The sequence below is a fragment of the Schistocerca nitens genome, chromosome 8 (assembly GCF_023898315.1).
Source record: "Schistocerca nitens isolate TAMUIC-IGC-003100 chromosome 8, iqSchNite1.1, whole genome shotgun sequence".
Classification (NCBI taxonomy): Eukaryota; Metazoa; Arthropoda; class Insecta; order Orthoptera; family Acrididae; genus Schistocerca; species Schistocerca nitens.
Window position 1 is genome coordinate 263,384,856 of NC_064621.1, and position 15,593 is coordinate 263,400,448.

At 43.5% G+C, this 15,593-nt stretch overlaps 1 protein-coding gene across 2 annotated transcripts in view; it reads right to left on the reverse strand.

Annotated features, from left to right (window-relative positions):
* LOC126199376 (RING finger protein 141-like) overlaps positions 1-15,593 on the reverse strand; it is a 53,848-nt gene that overhangs the window by 17,519 nt on the left and 20,736 nt on the right. For both annotated transcript variants that reach the window (XR_007540161.1, XM_049936288.1), the window contains exons 2-3: positions 6,056-6,227; positions 5,444-5,757 (exon numbers count right to left, since the gene is read on the reverse strand). Coding sequence is in view for 1 of the 2 variants with exons in the window: in XM_049936288.1 (XP_049792245.1) it covers positions 5,444-5,757; positions 6,056-6,227 (486 nt within the window). In the remaining variant the exon portion in view is untranslated. The remainder of the gene's footprint in view (positions 1-5,443; positions 5,758-6,055; positions 6,228-15,593) is intronic.

Consider the following 15,593-nt stretch of genomic DNA (forward strand, 5'->3'; position numbering starts at 1 on the left):
AGTTCTTACATTATATGCATATGCTCTGCTCGTACTCTCTCTCTCTCTCTCTCTCTCTCTCTCTCTCTCAAACCTTTTCTCCATCCCTGCAGCTTTGTCTGCATACATGTGTCACATATTATGAGCTCAACCCTTGGTACATCTCCTCCTTTCCTCACTCTCTACCCATCATCTCCTTGCCACACCCTCTCTCTCTGTCCATCTCCTCTTCCCAACCTTTCTATGTCTTTACATCTCCTCCTACCTCATCTCCCTCTCATCCCCTCCTGCACCTCCTCTCCCTATCCACCCCACCTGCACCTCTTCTATCTCATCCTTCCCTAAGGCACGGCCATCTGTATATGTAGTCCTGCGAAAAGACTTCAATGAAGCAGGTTGGTACTACACTCACAACACACCTTTCAAGCAGCCAGCCTATATGGAAAGGGCTTGGACATCGTTTTTCCTGCGATGTGTAGGCTGTCACACAAAGTAGGCTGATAAAGCAGACCCATTACAACATGCCTGTTTGGCCAGGCAGCCTACACATTGGGAGTTGGAAAACCACTTCTTGCCCACTGAGTGTAGGCTACCCTGAAAAGTAGGTCAATAAGGGTGGTTGATACCATTCTCACAGAAGACACATCACACAGGGCACCTTATATGGTGGGGTCTTAAAAACACATCTGTGTGTCCATAAATATTGGAGCTAGACCATTATAAATGCCCATATGTTACTCCTCTTGGGGCAAGGAGTTAGTGTGTCAGATTTAGTCCACTTTGGTCCAGGCAACTGGGAGGAGTTATTACACGCATACATACATACATACATAAGTGCAGTTATATGTATATATAGCTATAGACCAGCCTTTTTGCCGAGGCTTTGCCAGCGAATGCATTCAGCAAATACATTGAATTCAACTCTACCTCCTCTTCCTCCTCTGTAATGTCACCTATTCCTCCCTCTGTCTATCCATCTCCTCCTCCCTCCCATATCTGTCTGTCTGCTCCTCCTCCTCACTTTCTCTGTCTCTTCATCTCCTCTTTCCTCCATCTTTGTGCATTTCCTCCATCCCTTCTCATTGACTATAATCTTCCTCCCCCTCCCTCTGACCATATCTTCCTCTCCCTCTTTACACCTCCAGCTCCTGCTTTTTCCACCTGCTCACTACCCCTTGACAACATCCACCTGCCACATGCACCTCCCCACCTCCACTCTCTATCAATCTCAACTTGTCCCCAGCCATGCTCATTAGGAAGTGTTGTCCCTGCAGTGCAGTTCAATAAAGCTCAGGTAATACTACTCCACAACACAACTGTCATGCAGTGCAGGCTACATGCCAGGGGACTGAAACTCATTTATTTCACCTTGATGTATAGGATGGCCACGCAAAGCAGGTCATTAAGGCAGGCTGAAATTACGCAGCACACCTATCATGCAGGGCAGCCTACATCTCAGGACCTGGTAAGCCATTTCTTGCCCCTGAAATGTAGGCTGAATGCAAAGCAGGTTGATCTAACAGGCAATAGCCTATATGCCACGAGCTGGAAATTACATGTTTTTGCCCAGATCTCCACTCCTATCAGAGCTATTTGGTGATACTTGTGAGGTCTGCTGTTTCTGTGCCAGATTTCATTGACTCTCTCTCTCTCTCTCTCTCTCTCTCTCTCTCTCTCTCTCTCCCCCCCCCCCCCCCCTTCCCCGCCGGCACTGGGAAGCCTGCAGCTTGCTGGCAGCTGGAAAACTGTTTCTTGCCCCCAACATGTTGCCTGCCCTCCAAAGCAGGTCAATCAGGCAATGGAAAATCTTTTTCCACAACGTGCCTGTCATGCAGAACAGCCTATACACTGTGGGGTGGAGAAAATATGTTTCTGCCCTGTTTCCACTCCTTTTGGGGCCAGGAGGTTATAAAACCCACAGTGCTGATACTTGTGTGGCCTGCTTTATCTGTCCCAGATTTGGTTGGATTCAGTTCAGGGATTTGGGAGGAGACACACACTCACACCCTCTGTTTTATACAGATAACAAATTAATGCTTTAATGGATAAAAATGGTGGCTCCATGAGACTATTGCAGATAAGGGCATCCATAATGAAAGTTCCAGTGCCAAAATTATGTAGAAATAGAACCACTGTCCAGAAGGACGTCGAAGTTGAACAGCATGTTATTGATGAAGGGGGAAATGCCATGAAAAAAAGAAAAACAATTAACGGAAATCTGACCAATAAACAGCACTGTTAAGTGTCAGAAGATGCACACCAAGAGATGTGCAGCACACAGCTGTTTCTCAGTTTGCATCTGAGATGTGCAAGATAATTGTCTCTATGAAGGATCATGTGCTGCTGGTAAAAGTCTTTTACAAGAATGGTGACTGGATGCCAGTAGCCCTGCAGAAGTCCTGGATATGGAAAAAGCATTGGTTTGATTCCTGCTAAAGGTTTGGAAAAAATGTTTACAAAATTCTAAGAGACAGATTCTTAAAAGTGCAATGTAGAAGAGGGACGGAAGCGGGGATCCAATGTCTGTTGAAGCCATGGCCACATCATCGTAGAGACTGATTGGTGGTGTGCAAATATGCAGTGCACAGGGCTCTGCCTGAATGCTGGACATGCCCGCGAGCATGGTGTACAAAATCCTACGAAACGTCCTGCATCGCTATCCTTACAAGATCATCCGTGTTCAGGAGCTGCTTCCGGCTGACCAGGCAGCAAGACAAATGTTTATTCTGGAATTTATGGCTTGAATGGGAGTGGACAAACAAAGGTAATGGAACATTCTGTAGACAGATGAAGCCCATTTCCATCTCCAAGTACATATCAATATGCAGAATTCCAGTATATAGCCAATGGAAAATCTGCATGCACATCAACCAGTACCACTTCATTCTGTAAAGATGACTGTATGGTGTGGCTTGACAGCATTCCTTATCATAGGGCCATATTTTTTTTGAGGAGATGAGTCCTGTATGTTTTGTTACCTGTACTGTCACTGGTAAACACTACCGGAATCTTTTACTCCAATCTGTTGTGGAACATACTGTTTCTAGATTTCAACTTGTAGCAGACAGCAGGGTGAGCATACTGAACAAGTCTTGCACCAATTTCAAGATAATTAATAACTAATCTAATTTTGCTTTTTATGTGGTCTTTGTCCCCAGGGCAATTAAAAACCAATGTCACTTTGCTTTTTGATTTTGCTTTTGATTTTTCCCACCTAATGTGGTACAACCTTGCCATGGAAACAAAAGATTTTCAAGCCTCTAGTGTGCAGCCTGCCCTACATGACAGGTGTGTTGTGGGAGTAGTATCAGCCTGCTTTACTGAACTATATGCAGGGGCTACAAAAGCCAATGAGCATGTCGGGAGATAGGTTGAGAATGATAGAGGAGGGGATTGAGAGAGTGAGGGGGAGGAGGACATTGATGAAAAGACAGTGGCGCAAAAGGATATGGTTACAGAGGAAGGGGGGAGGGAGGGAGGGAGGGAGAGGGAGGGAGAGGGGGGAGAGGGGGAAGAGGGAGAGGGAGGGAGAGGGAGGGAGAGGGGGGAGAGGGGGAAGGAGGGGGGAACAGTGAGAGGGGAGCAGCATGGCGGAGGGATCAGTGAGGGGGGAGCGGCGAGGAAGGGGGGGAGCGGCGAGGAAGGGGGGGAGCGGCGAGGAAGGGGGGGAGCGGCGAGGAAGGGGGGGAGCGGCGAGGAAGGGGGGGAGCGGCGAGGAAGGGGGGGAGCGGCGAGGAAGGGGGGGAGCGGCGAGGAAGGGGGGGAGCGGCGAGGAGGGGGGGGAGCGGCGAGGAAGGGGGGGAGCGGCGAGGAAGGGGGGGAGCGGCGAGGAAGGGGGGGAGCGGCGAGGAAGGGGGGAGCGGCGAGGGGGGGAGCGGCGAGGGGGGGAGGTGGTAGGGGGGAGCGGCGAGGGGGGGGGTGTGGCGAGGGGGGGGAGCGGCGAGGGGGGGGTGCGGCGAGGGGGGGGAGCGGCGAGGGGGGGGAGCAGCGAGGGGGAAGAGCAGCGAGGGGGGGGGAGCAGTGAGGGAGGAGATGATGAGACAGAGAGAGTGGGGAGGAGGAGATAAGGCAGACAGAGGTGGGACGATGAGGTGAACAGCCAGAAGGAGAAAGGAAACAGAGGGGGAGGAGGAGTCGAGTTCACTATGTGTGTCAAATGCATCTGCGGGTGAAGCTGCGGGGGAAAAAAAAATAACAATGGAGGCCCCATGACTGGTTGCAATGCCAGAAGACCGTAACAACGAGAACAAAGACCCACAGGAGATTGGCAACGGCTGTAGGGACTGGCAGTTGCACCTCTTAGGTCACGTTATTGGTGAAAAATTACTAGATATAGTACCTACTATAAATCACTAACCTGAAATGGGCTAACTGCATAAAACAAACAGCAGGATAAGCAGATTTTAAGGAGAAATTCATTGGGAGAATCTTAAAGAAATGTAATTCCTCTGCAAAAGGAGAGAATTTCAACACACTTTTTTGACATTCTTGTGACTTGCTCATTGGTCTACGGCCCTTACCATGTATGATTAATAGAATAGATACAGAATTTCCAGCAAAGATCAGCACACTTTGTTATGGGATCATTATGTCAACACAAGAGTGTTACAGAGATGTTCAACAAACTCCACTGACACTACAAGAGAAGCATTGTGATGTATGGAGAAGTCTACTGTTAAAATTCAAAGAGCGTACAGTTCAGGAAGGATCAGTCGGTACATTGTGTCCTTCCATATATTCCTTGTGAAATGATCATGATGAGAAAATCAGAGAAATTAGAAATGATACAGACGTCCACAAACAAGCATTTTCTCCTTGCTCCACTTGTGAATGGATCAGAGAAAGGAGGGGGTGGATGTTGTGGGAGGTACCATAACTACCTTCTGCCACACATGATAAGGTGGCTGGTGGAGTATACATATACATGTAAATTCAGAGAGCAGAATTTGTCAATAATTAGAAAAAAAGAGTAAGATGTGAGGACTCCTTTGTTGCAAACCATAGAGGTAGGGTAAGGACAGTAAGTTTTTCATACACTGAGCTATCCAGTTATTGTGGATTTCATAGCTAGGCTTCTAAATCTGAATTTTAGAGCAAACATCTGTGGCAAAAAGCTTACTAGTCTTGTAATAATATAATTCTCCTCCACTGTTATTTGAAGAGCAGTACACCCGAGCTGGGCTAGTTGTATGTAGTTTCCTCCGCTCCCTCTTGCTGTGACAATCCTTTCCCCTCTACCCAGATAATCACCATTTATGACAATAGAGGAAAGTAGAAGAACAATGAAAGGACAGATAAAAATGTCTTAACATATCTCCAGAAAAAAAAAAAAAAAAAAAAACAATTTCTTGGGGAAGAGTGAGGAGGCATGGTGGTCATCCAGTAAAGTGACTTCAACCAGACATAAAATACTTACAGCCATACCCACTACATTCAAATGCCTGTATATTAGCAAACAACTTACCACTGTTCTATACAAACAACACAGTAGCTGTGAGTGCATGGCAAAACTATATCTGGTTTTCTCTCCAAACAAATGCAGCAATCATTAGCACCACTTGTAAGTGTGGCTCTCTCCTCCAGTATCATGGATGTGTTAATTAACCTCTGAGTAGGCAAACTATGTGACTCTGACATTAATGCTGGGCTTTCAAAGGTATTAGAGGTACTGCCATTATGCTGGCTGTTGTTAACTTCCATTCCAGTCACTGGCTGGTTGGTTGCACAATCACTGCTTTGCTCTGCTACTAGCAGTTGACTCTGTAGAGACCGGCAAACCTAAAACAAGAAAAGGGTTGTGACTGTTCACTTCCTCTCAGGGTAATCGATGAAAGAAATTTATGGGTGTATCTTTGTGTCCAATGGTGTAACATTTTGGCAATGTGGTCCATTGGCAGAACATTGTACCTGTTAGACATGGAAATTTGGCTATACAGCACTGAATTATACTTTGCAGAAAAAAAGTTGTATTGGAAGAAATTTTAAATGCCCTTTTGCATAACAGTAATGGTAAATTCTGTGTGAACTGAAGGCAATGCAATACAGTGAAATAAAAGGAAACTGAACTAACACTTACTTTCAAAAAGTCACCGAGGCTGAAGAGCCTATGCCCTTCGATTTGTTTTGTAGAAGGGTCAAATTTTACACACAATATTTTAACAGTTCCCTTCCATAATAATGTTGAGTCAGTCCCTTTCTTTACAAGAAAGAATAACTGTTTGCCATTTCTATCAGCACAGTGACTGCATCTGAAAATAAAATATAATTCACTTTCAATGAATACGAAAACTACATAAGTATGTTTGAAATACATCACCAACAGTTACACATTTAAAGTGACAATGGAAGCAACACTAACAGTATTAGTAGGAGTAATAGTAGAAAAAATATGTTGTACATTCGGTACTTATGTAATTAAACTACATATCTAACAATGGAAAGGCCAGGTTGGAATATCAACAATATTATGAAAAGGATAGATTGCTACTCACCGTAAAGATAACACACTGAGTTGCAGACAGGCATAACAGAAAGACTGTTACACATTGAGCTTTTGGTCAAAGCCTTCTTAAGAACAGAAAACATACATATATTCATACAAACAGGCACACATCATGCACACGTGACAGCTATCTCTGACAGTTGGGGTCAAAATGCAACTGTTGTGTTCACTGAAATCAGTGATCAGGAATGGGGAGAAGAGAAGGTAGGAGAGGGATATAGCAAGGTACAGGTGTGGGGAAAGGAGAGCACTGTCTGTGAGAGACTTGATGGCAGAAGACAAGGTTGTCAGGTGTAGTGTAAAGAGACTGGGAGGGGGATTGGGAGTGGAAAATATTATCACAGAAGGGGAGAAGACTGGTAGGTGAATTGGCATGGAGCGGCACACCGTGACGGTGAGGGGACATAACTTGGGGAGGAGGTGATAGGACAGAGGGGACAGAAACTCTTTGGTGGAGGGTTTGGAGATATTAGATTACCACAGGCTGGGGTGGGGGGTGGGAGGGGTTAATTTTGGGAGCAGAGAACATGTTCTAAAGATAATTCCCATCTGTCCAGGTCAGAAAAGATGGTGGTGAAGGGGAGGATTCAGGATGACAAGGAAACTGGATCATCTAACAGCCTCACTCGCAGTCACTCACACAATCACACTAGCTCACAAGCTTCAAGATAATGTAAATACAGTCAGATGTTCTAAAATTGATAATTAAAACACAAGTTATACAAGAGGAAAGCTAAAATAATTACATAGGTATATGTGGCTCACTGATAACTTACAAAATACATACATGAGTCTGACACCCTGATAACATGTTACAAAGTTCCCTAAAATTTTGGGGAAAAAGTTGAACATTGCGCAGCATCTTGAAATCGTATCATTTGTATCATTGAGATAGAGGGCAAATCTGTCTGCAAATTAGCTGCTGCCCTCTTGTCAGAATTTAGAACAGAATCCACTAAAATGTGTCAATGAAAATAATATTTTTTTTGAAAATATGACGAAACAGGTAAGAAAGGCTGCTCACCTGCTGGTGGCAGGAGAAAACACATACAAAAGTTAGGGTAATGTGCAAACTTTAGGAACTAGTGGCTCCTTCTTCTTGCAGAAGAACTGAAGGGAAAGGAAGAGAGGTGAAGGAAAAGGATTGTGAAGGATTAGGAAATGGTGACAATTATGGGAAAGTCACCCAGAACCCTGGGTCAGGGGAGCCTTACTGGACAGGATGAGAAAGAAAGAGTTTCCTTCTTGTCCTATTCAATAAGTCTCTCCTGACCCAGGGTTCTAGGTGACTTTTTCTTGGTGGAAGGAACCACTGGCTTCAAAAACTTGCATATCTCCATAACTTTTGTGTGTGTTTTCTCATGTTACCGCTTGGTGAGTACATTTTTTATTGACCCAGTTATATTAAATCTACTAGAACATTGGGCACCGAGATCAGCATGCCGCAAGCACCTCATACTGGAGGGTCCTCTCATTAAAATAAGAAACCATGCACAATAGTGTTTTGTCCTATGCAAAGAGAAGTGAGAAGCACGTCATCCCATCTGTGTGGCTGGAAGAAGCTATGCTATCGCAGAGCTGTTGGCTTTATTAAGCACAGCTTATTGTCTGTCTCTGCCAGCCACTCTTTTTCCCATATATGCACAACTCTGTACCTCAACAGTAAAGTCATAGCATATAATGGGAGAGCACACTGAACAATCCGATTATTGTGACACGCCTACTTAGTTGCTACATTTAATTTCCACTAATACCCATGTACCTTAGTAGCAGCAAAAACCACCTCCTTTCTGAGCCTTTGCCGGTGGAGAAGGACATTCTGGATGTTCTGGACTACTTTACCATCTGGGTACAAGTGTTGTAGAGAGCTGCACACACTCAGAAAGTCAGAATAGATGAAGAATATAGCAGGCAGAACACATGTCATCTGATCCAGTACCCTCAAGATCATGTACAATTCTGCATTGAACACACTGGATTCTTGAGGTAACCAGATCTTGAGGACACAATCAGGGAAACCAAGAGAGCAGCCAATGAAGTCCCCCTGTTTAGACCCATCTGTGAATATGGTTATATAGTTACGGTGCTCATTCAAAACATCATAAAATATTGTATTAAAAACAGAGCAGAAGTGCAGGATATTGCACAGTAAATCTAAAATTACTCTGGGCCTCAGCAGTAACCAAGGGTGGCAGTCGGTTCCAGCCCTGGATTTGGGTTTCTACTTACACCACACCAAGCAACCTCAGCACATGCTTCACAAAGATCCCAAATGGCCTGGTTGCTTGTGGCCAATTTGAGGAAAAAGTTTTCCACAGCCGGAAAAGCAACAGTATGATATGCTAGAGAACTGGGAACAGTAACGATCTTATTTGCTTGACATACAATGAGGAGTTGCTGTTCGATGGTGAGTGGCAGCTTCCCAGCCTACCACAGAACTGGGTACAGGCTGGTCCTGTAAGTACCTATGGTCAACCTGATCCCATCATGATAGCATGTGTCAAATGATTTTTGGGTAAGAAGGTTTCACCTATTTGTATAGTGTGCTCGGATAGTGTAGCTGCAGTCTCACAAAAGCCCTGTAAAACTGGAACAGATGCACCCTGTCCACTCCGCAAGATCTGTGGCTAAGGCATTTCAAAATGTTAAGTGCTTTCTGGGCCCAGAACCATCACAGAATCTTTAAAATGCAAATATGTTTGTATGTTGGGTAATTTAAAAATACGATGAAAATGGTTAAAATCAACAAACACGTCCCCCCCCCCCCCCACACACACACACACTCAAAATTACCTGTAGAAAACATAAGAACCTGTCTTTGCAGCCCACTCCTCCAACCTTTTCATTACACCTGATGAGTGACTGTTGCAGTGTCATATGCGGGACAAAAAACTACAAAATCATCCACAAATAAGAAGCATTGTTCAGGTCTTCTTGCCGCAGACATTAGGTTGTTTACGGCTATGGCAAAGAGGGTGGGTGACTCTTAGAATATCTCCCTGGGGAACATTATTCTTCTGCTCAAAACAATCTGAGAGCATGTCACCAACTCATACCCTTTGGTAAGGAGGACTGAATGAACACTGATAGGAGCCACAAAGGCCTCACTGATATAACTGTACTAAAATATTGAGTCTCCAAGTACGCCTTACTGATGTCAAAAAATGTCCTTACACAAGGCTTCCCGCATAGGAAAGCCAGCTGAATAGCACCTCTAGCAAGGTCATGTTGTCAACAGTGGATCAACATTTCCTGGTCCTGGATACAATCTGCGAGTGGCTAAGGAGCTGCTTGGTCTCTAATTTACAGACAAGATGACAACTGACCATTTGCTCTAAGGTCTTTGTACATAGACTGATAAGACGATGCTTCTGTAACTGCTGGGACAATTTTAGTCCTTTCCTGACTTGAGAAGATGTATCAGAGTTTCCTCTCTTCATGAGTTAGGAAATTGTCCTGTCCGTCATATTGAATTCTATGATTTTTTAAATGCTATTTGCAAGTTTTGCAACATGCTGTATTGTATTTGGTCATGACTGAGCACAGTATCACGAGCCTCAGACAGTCTTGAATACAGATCCTACATGGAGAAAGGGCATGTGTATGACAGACAATTGTTGGGTATCAAGTCCAACTCACTCTTCTCAATGGTCACATGGTAGTGGTAGAACACTGGAGCCTGGCTAACAGGGCAGTAGTCATCACAAAATGCTCTCGCATCTTGGCGATATCTTCAGGCATTGTTGCAGATACCCCTGCTTCAGCACCATTGCTATAAGTACCCAATTGTATTTACTAGAAATCCTCCTGATGACTTCCCATACTTTTTTTTAGAACAAGTGGAGCTGTTGATAAAGTGCAGGAATGCTTTCCATGACTTTTTCTTGCTCTCCTTTCTTGTGTGTGTAGCTCTTGCTCTTACTGTGTGAAAGTCTGTAAGATTTCCTGTTGTTGGGAGCACTTAAAACATCACACAAGATGGAATGCTGAGCAGCACTCATCAGCCTACCAAGATACAGGCTGCCTTCTATGGAGACCTGATGATTTTAGGATGCATAAGCCGGGAGCACGGTTGATCATTACATCTGATGTGATCCACGCATTCCTGGACACTGCCTTGTTGTTCAAGCAGTCAGGTGGCTGAGCAGCATCCACTTTGCTCTGCTATTCATTCACATTGGTGATTTATTTTCAAGTATTGCTGCAATTGGTAGCTGGATCCTGAGTGGGAAGTGGGCACCAGAATTAAGTTCAATAGTGACTTCCCACTGTGCTGAATCTACAAGGGCTGTAGAGCACAAATAAAGGTCTATGACTGAAGATGATCCAGTAACAACATTGAAAAGAGTTGACTTGTCCTTGTTGAAGATACACAGCTCATAAGACATCATTAGCCTCTCTAAAGCTGAGTCTCTGGAGCAAGTAGTTTTTGAACCCATTAATACATTAAGGGCACTGAGGACTTGTTAGGTGTTGTTCTCTAAGATCTGTGAGAGAAACTATAGCATCTCGTAGTGACAAGTACACAGAGTATATATTAGTCCTTTGACCCATATAAATTTCAACTGCAACTACTTACAAGTCAGTAACCTGGGACGGAGCAGAGGAGTGGTGTGCGTTATTTAGAAACACAGTGACCCCATGCTTGGCAATTTCCCCAGTCAGGTCATCCTTGTGGTGGAGGATATAGCTTCATAGCACAGGTGAGTCAGTAAGTTTAAAATGTGTTTCTGGTAAACAAAAACAAAGGAACATTCTCCTGCTAGGAATCTCAGTTCCTTTACATGTGTTTTTGAACTCATTAATGTTCCACTGTAGTATGAGAGACATTTTATCAGTGAGATTTTTCTTTCACCCTGTCTTGTCTCCACCAGGGTGGGTATCCAGTGACTGCTGGATGCTTAGTCATGGAGCTTGATGGTAGCTTCAGGCAGACTTCATATTCCATTGTTTCAGAAACATAATCATTACAACCATCAGATAGAATGACATTACATGGTCTGGCAGTTTATGGCCTGTCTTCTTCTGATGTGTAATTCTTTAGAGATGACACTGTTGCAACTGCACTTACAAACACAGGCACTATTAACCTCAGTTTGTGTACAGGCATCAACTTCTGAATGGACTTTTTGAGAGCTGAAGCAGTGAAAGTGAAACGCTGCATTGCTTTATAGATCTTTTTTATCTCACCATACAGAATATGTTTTGTTGTTGTTAGTTAGCTCTTGTGCCTTCCTTTCTTTAACGTAGACACTGCAACCTCTACTGCAGAATGGGCCATCTCCCGAGCAGTTAATACACTTTGGACAGGATGACTCCTTCATGAGTCGTCTTACCACATTTGCCACAAGTGGCACCTCCCTTACAGGCTAGAGTGGTGTGCCCAAAGCTCCGGCATTTGAAACAGCATATTCAGTTGGGTATATAAGGCCTCATACTTAAACAATTGAAACCTCCGTTGATATGCTCTGGAAACATTGTGTTACTGAGTGTAGGAATCAAGGAAACTAATTACTGCAGTTTGCTATCTGCTCTTTTCAGCTGTTTTGCACACCAACTGCACCTTCTTGAGTCCACTCATCTTTCATTTCTTCTCCAGAAATACCAATAATATCTATACATGACAAAACACCTATCCTATATCTAAAGCTCTTTTTTGATGGCATACTGCCGGAAGAATTTAGCTGCCTGGAGGTTTGGTGCTAGTTGGGAACTAGACATTTCAACCAACAGTGTCCCCATTTCTCAATCACTTTCATAGTTTTAGGGCGGTAGGAATGCCCACTAAACCCTTTTGAATGTAATAAGTAAACCTTCATCAGAGTTACCATGCTTTCTTTTATTTATTAAAACACATTTTGTCTAACATCATGTGTTCTGTTACTACAGACTAAAGTATTTGGAATTATCCCTGCATCAGGAGCACTGGATACACAAACTCTCTTGCTGGGTTCAGTGTTGACACCCACCAAAAACACACCCATTCCGCTGGGAAATAATTGGAAAAAGTTTGATAGTTCCATCTTGGTTCCACGAGATCTAGTGAGTCCACTCAGAGAGAGCCATATACAACAGAGATAGTGGCAGGTGCTGCAAAGGGTGTCCGCTAATGAGTGTTGCACCTCAACAGCCATGCATCTCATTGGCATAGAATATGCCTTCAAAATTTTCTATTTCTACAGTTTTACACCACCCCTGTGATAGAAGTGGTTACGCAAAGATCCTCGTTCCCTGTTACGCACAACAATCCATCACCACACCACACATTGGTCACTGAAGCATTCCCAAAACTTACAGAGAATTGGCAGCACTCACCAGACCCCATCTCAGGGAACATTGGTTCACTAAGCCCACACCCTGAAAGTGAAGGCAATGCTTCCTGAGGCACTTGCCATTTAGAATGACCTGGGGAACACATGTGGCTTTAACGAAAATACCACAGACATAGCAATCATTACCCCCCTTCACCAATCTAGTAGATGGGTCATTCGTTGAACGATATGTTATTCCCTGGCGAACATTGAATCATGAAAGCAGAGCTTCAAGTTTAGAACAAAGAACTTTATGAATGAGTCAATGGGTTCCACAAAAGATGGGTAATGATTTAAGATACAGATGGAGAAAATGACAAAAAAGTGGAAATTATTACCGAGAAAGGAACACGTTCACAAACATAGGTCGCAATATTTCTGAGTCACTGAGAAGTACAGAAATTGTGGGAGGTGTGTTACACACGTCAATGAGACTTATGTGCATTTATTATACACCACTCATTACAGCAATAAGAACAAAGTTGTCAAAGTACAGGCCAGAGAGGGTAATAATGTAAGTAGAAGTGATATCTTGTAGGACATCGACAAATGGCTATCAACAGCAGTGTCCCACGAGTAGCCGCAGTCTCACATTACAGGTGTGTAACATTTACAATATTTTTCAAGTAGGTAGAAAATGGATGCATACCCTCCTTCCCACTTGTGGTGTGTGTCCCCCCACCCCCTCCCCCCAGTGTGGTGGCTTTCTTCTCCTTACATACAGCCCATGGTAGAACTTGCTGAGTATGCCACAGATGTAACTGTTTGGGATTCTTCCATCTCAATGTCCCTCATGCTGTGCATTGAGGAGCTAAAGCTAAGTCCCACTTCCAGTGTGGTGATGGCATCAATGGGAATAGTGAGGTGTTGGTGCTGTGGTCCCCACGAGTGGACACAGCACGGAATCAGCTAAGGCTGCATCTGTCTGCTGATGTTGTGGTGCAGGAAGTCAGTCATTGGCACCTGTTGAGTATCAGCAGTTACAAGATTTGTGATGATGCTACTGGTGCTGGCACTGCCATTAGTGGCTATCAACTGCTTGGCACAGAACCTCAGTGGACACTACGTGGATTTTCTTGGTGGACAGTAAGTGGATTTTGTGGTTAACTGAGAATCCGAACTGACTGAAAGCATCTAGGCCAAAGCTATTGTCTACATTCAATGGACTAGAGATCAAAAAGGAAATCTGTCTAGTTATAAACTGATTAGAAACAATGGAAACTCCAGGTAGGAATATCAACAGTGTAGGAAGAGACAGAGTGCTACTTACTGTAAGGTAGAATGTTAAGTTGCAGATAGGCACAATTAACAGGCACTTACACAAAGTTTTTGGCCACAGCCTTCACCAGCAAAAGAGAAACACACACCACTCATACATACAAACAAGCACACCTCATGCACACGACTGGGAGTTGGCAGTCATGCACTTGATGTGTGCTTGCTTGTGCGTATGAATGGTGTGTGTTTCTCTTTTGCTGATGAAGGCTGTGGCTGAAAGCTTAAGGTAAGTGTCTTGATTTTGCCTGTCTGCAACATAACATGTCTTGTTCACAGTAAGTAGCAAATCTGACTTTTCCTAGATTGTTGATAAACACTGATATGATACTTCACCTCAAAATGTTCCTTTTATTTGTAGCTCATGTGCTCTACATGACATACTTTTCTTGGCACATGAATGTAATAAAAGTGATCCAAGAGCTACACAAATATTCCAATCGATAAGCATTGCTGAAGCTCTTATGTCCATTCAAAATACTATTGTTTTATTTAAGATTTGTAAACCTATTAATTTTTGTGGCTTGCCCATTTCCATCTCTACTAAAAGTACAATTTTATGCACTGAATCACTAGTGGCCTTACAAGAAGCTCAAGAATTACAAACATTGCTAACAGGACCACATTTCTCACAACAAATGCAGATTTGGAACAAGGAAGCAGTGGAGCGGTGTTTAGTGGGAAAGTGATGCTCAACTGTGATTAGAATTACCTGAAGAACATTTAGAATCTGAACTATGTTACAGAAAAGTTGTTTACCTATTTTTGCTTAAAGAGTGTGCCCTTTGATGAATTCTGTCGTTTCCTATTACTGTTCCAAAGTGCAACCTGCTCCTGTGCTGGCTGAGCCATCTGTTTGTCCCTTTTAGCCATGCACAATTTTGAAACTTCAGTGTGTTTTTGTCAGTGCTTTTCAGTCTCTTGTTAGAATGCAAAACTTTGCACAAGATTGAGAATTTCTTTCAAAGACAGACCCAAGTATGCACTTCTTTATCAATGTATAGAAGTATCCAGGCCCTGCTTAGAGAAGCAGGGTACAATTATTTGTATTGTTAACTTGCACACACAAAATTGCAATGACAACTCAAAGCTTTAAGATCTGATGCCCAGACAAAATGTGATTCAGATTGCAACTTCCAACAGTGATAGAATTCCAATCTGGAAAACAGTATGCAATTTGTGACTATCAGTCAAAAGCCACTTCACTTCACAGATCCTGGAGAATGACAGCATATCAGTATATTCAAGTGGGGTTTAGTTTTCTAAGAAGACACACTACTTCCAGAGACGATCAAAATAAAAAAGAATGATTTCTGAAGATCAGGATTATTTACCTTGAAAGCAGCAAAACAATAGACTAGTCAATGCAGGTACATTTCTCATTCATCAGTGCCACCATGAAATAATGGGAATGGTGGAACCGCATGTGTCATAGATGATGTAGTTCAAAATACTGTTAACTGTTGCTGTTGCATGGCCATCTGCGGAATGGTGGAACTGCATGTGTCATAGATGATGTAGTTCAA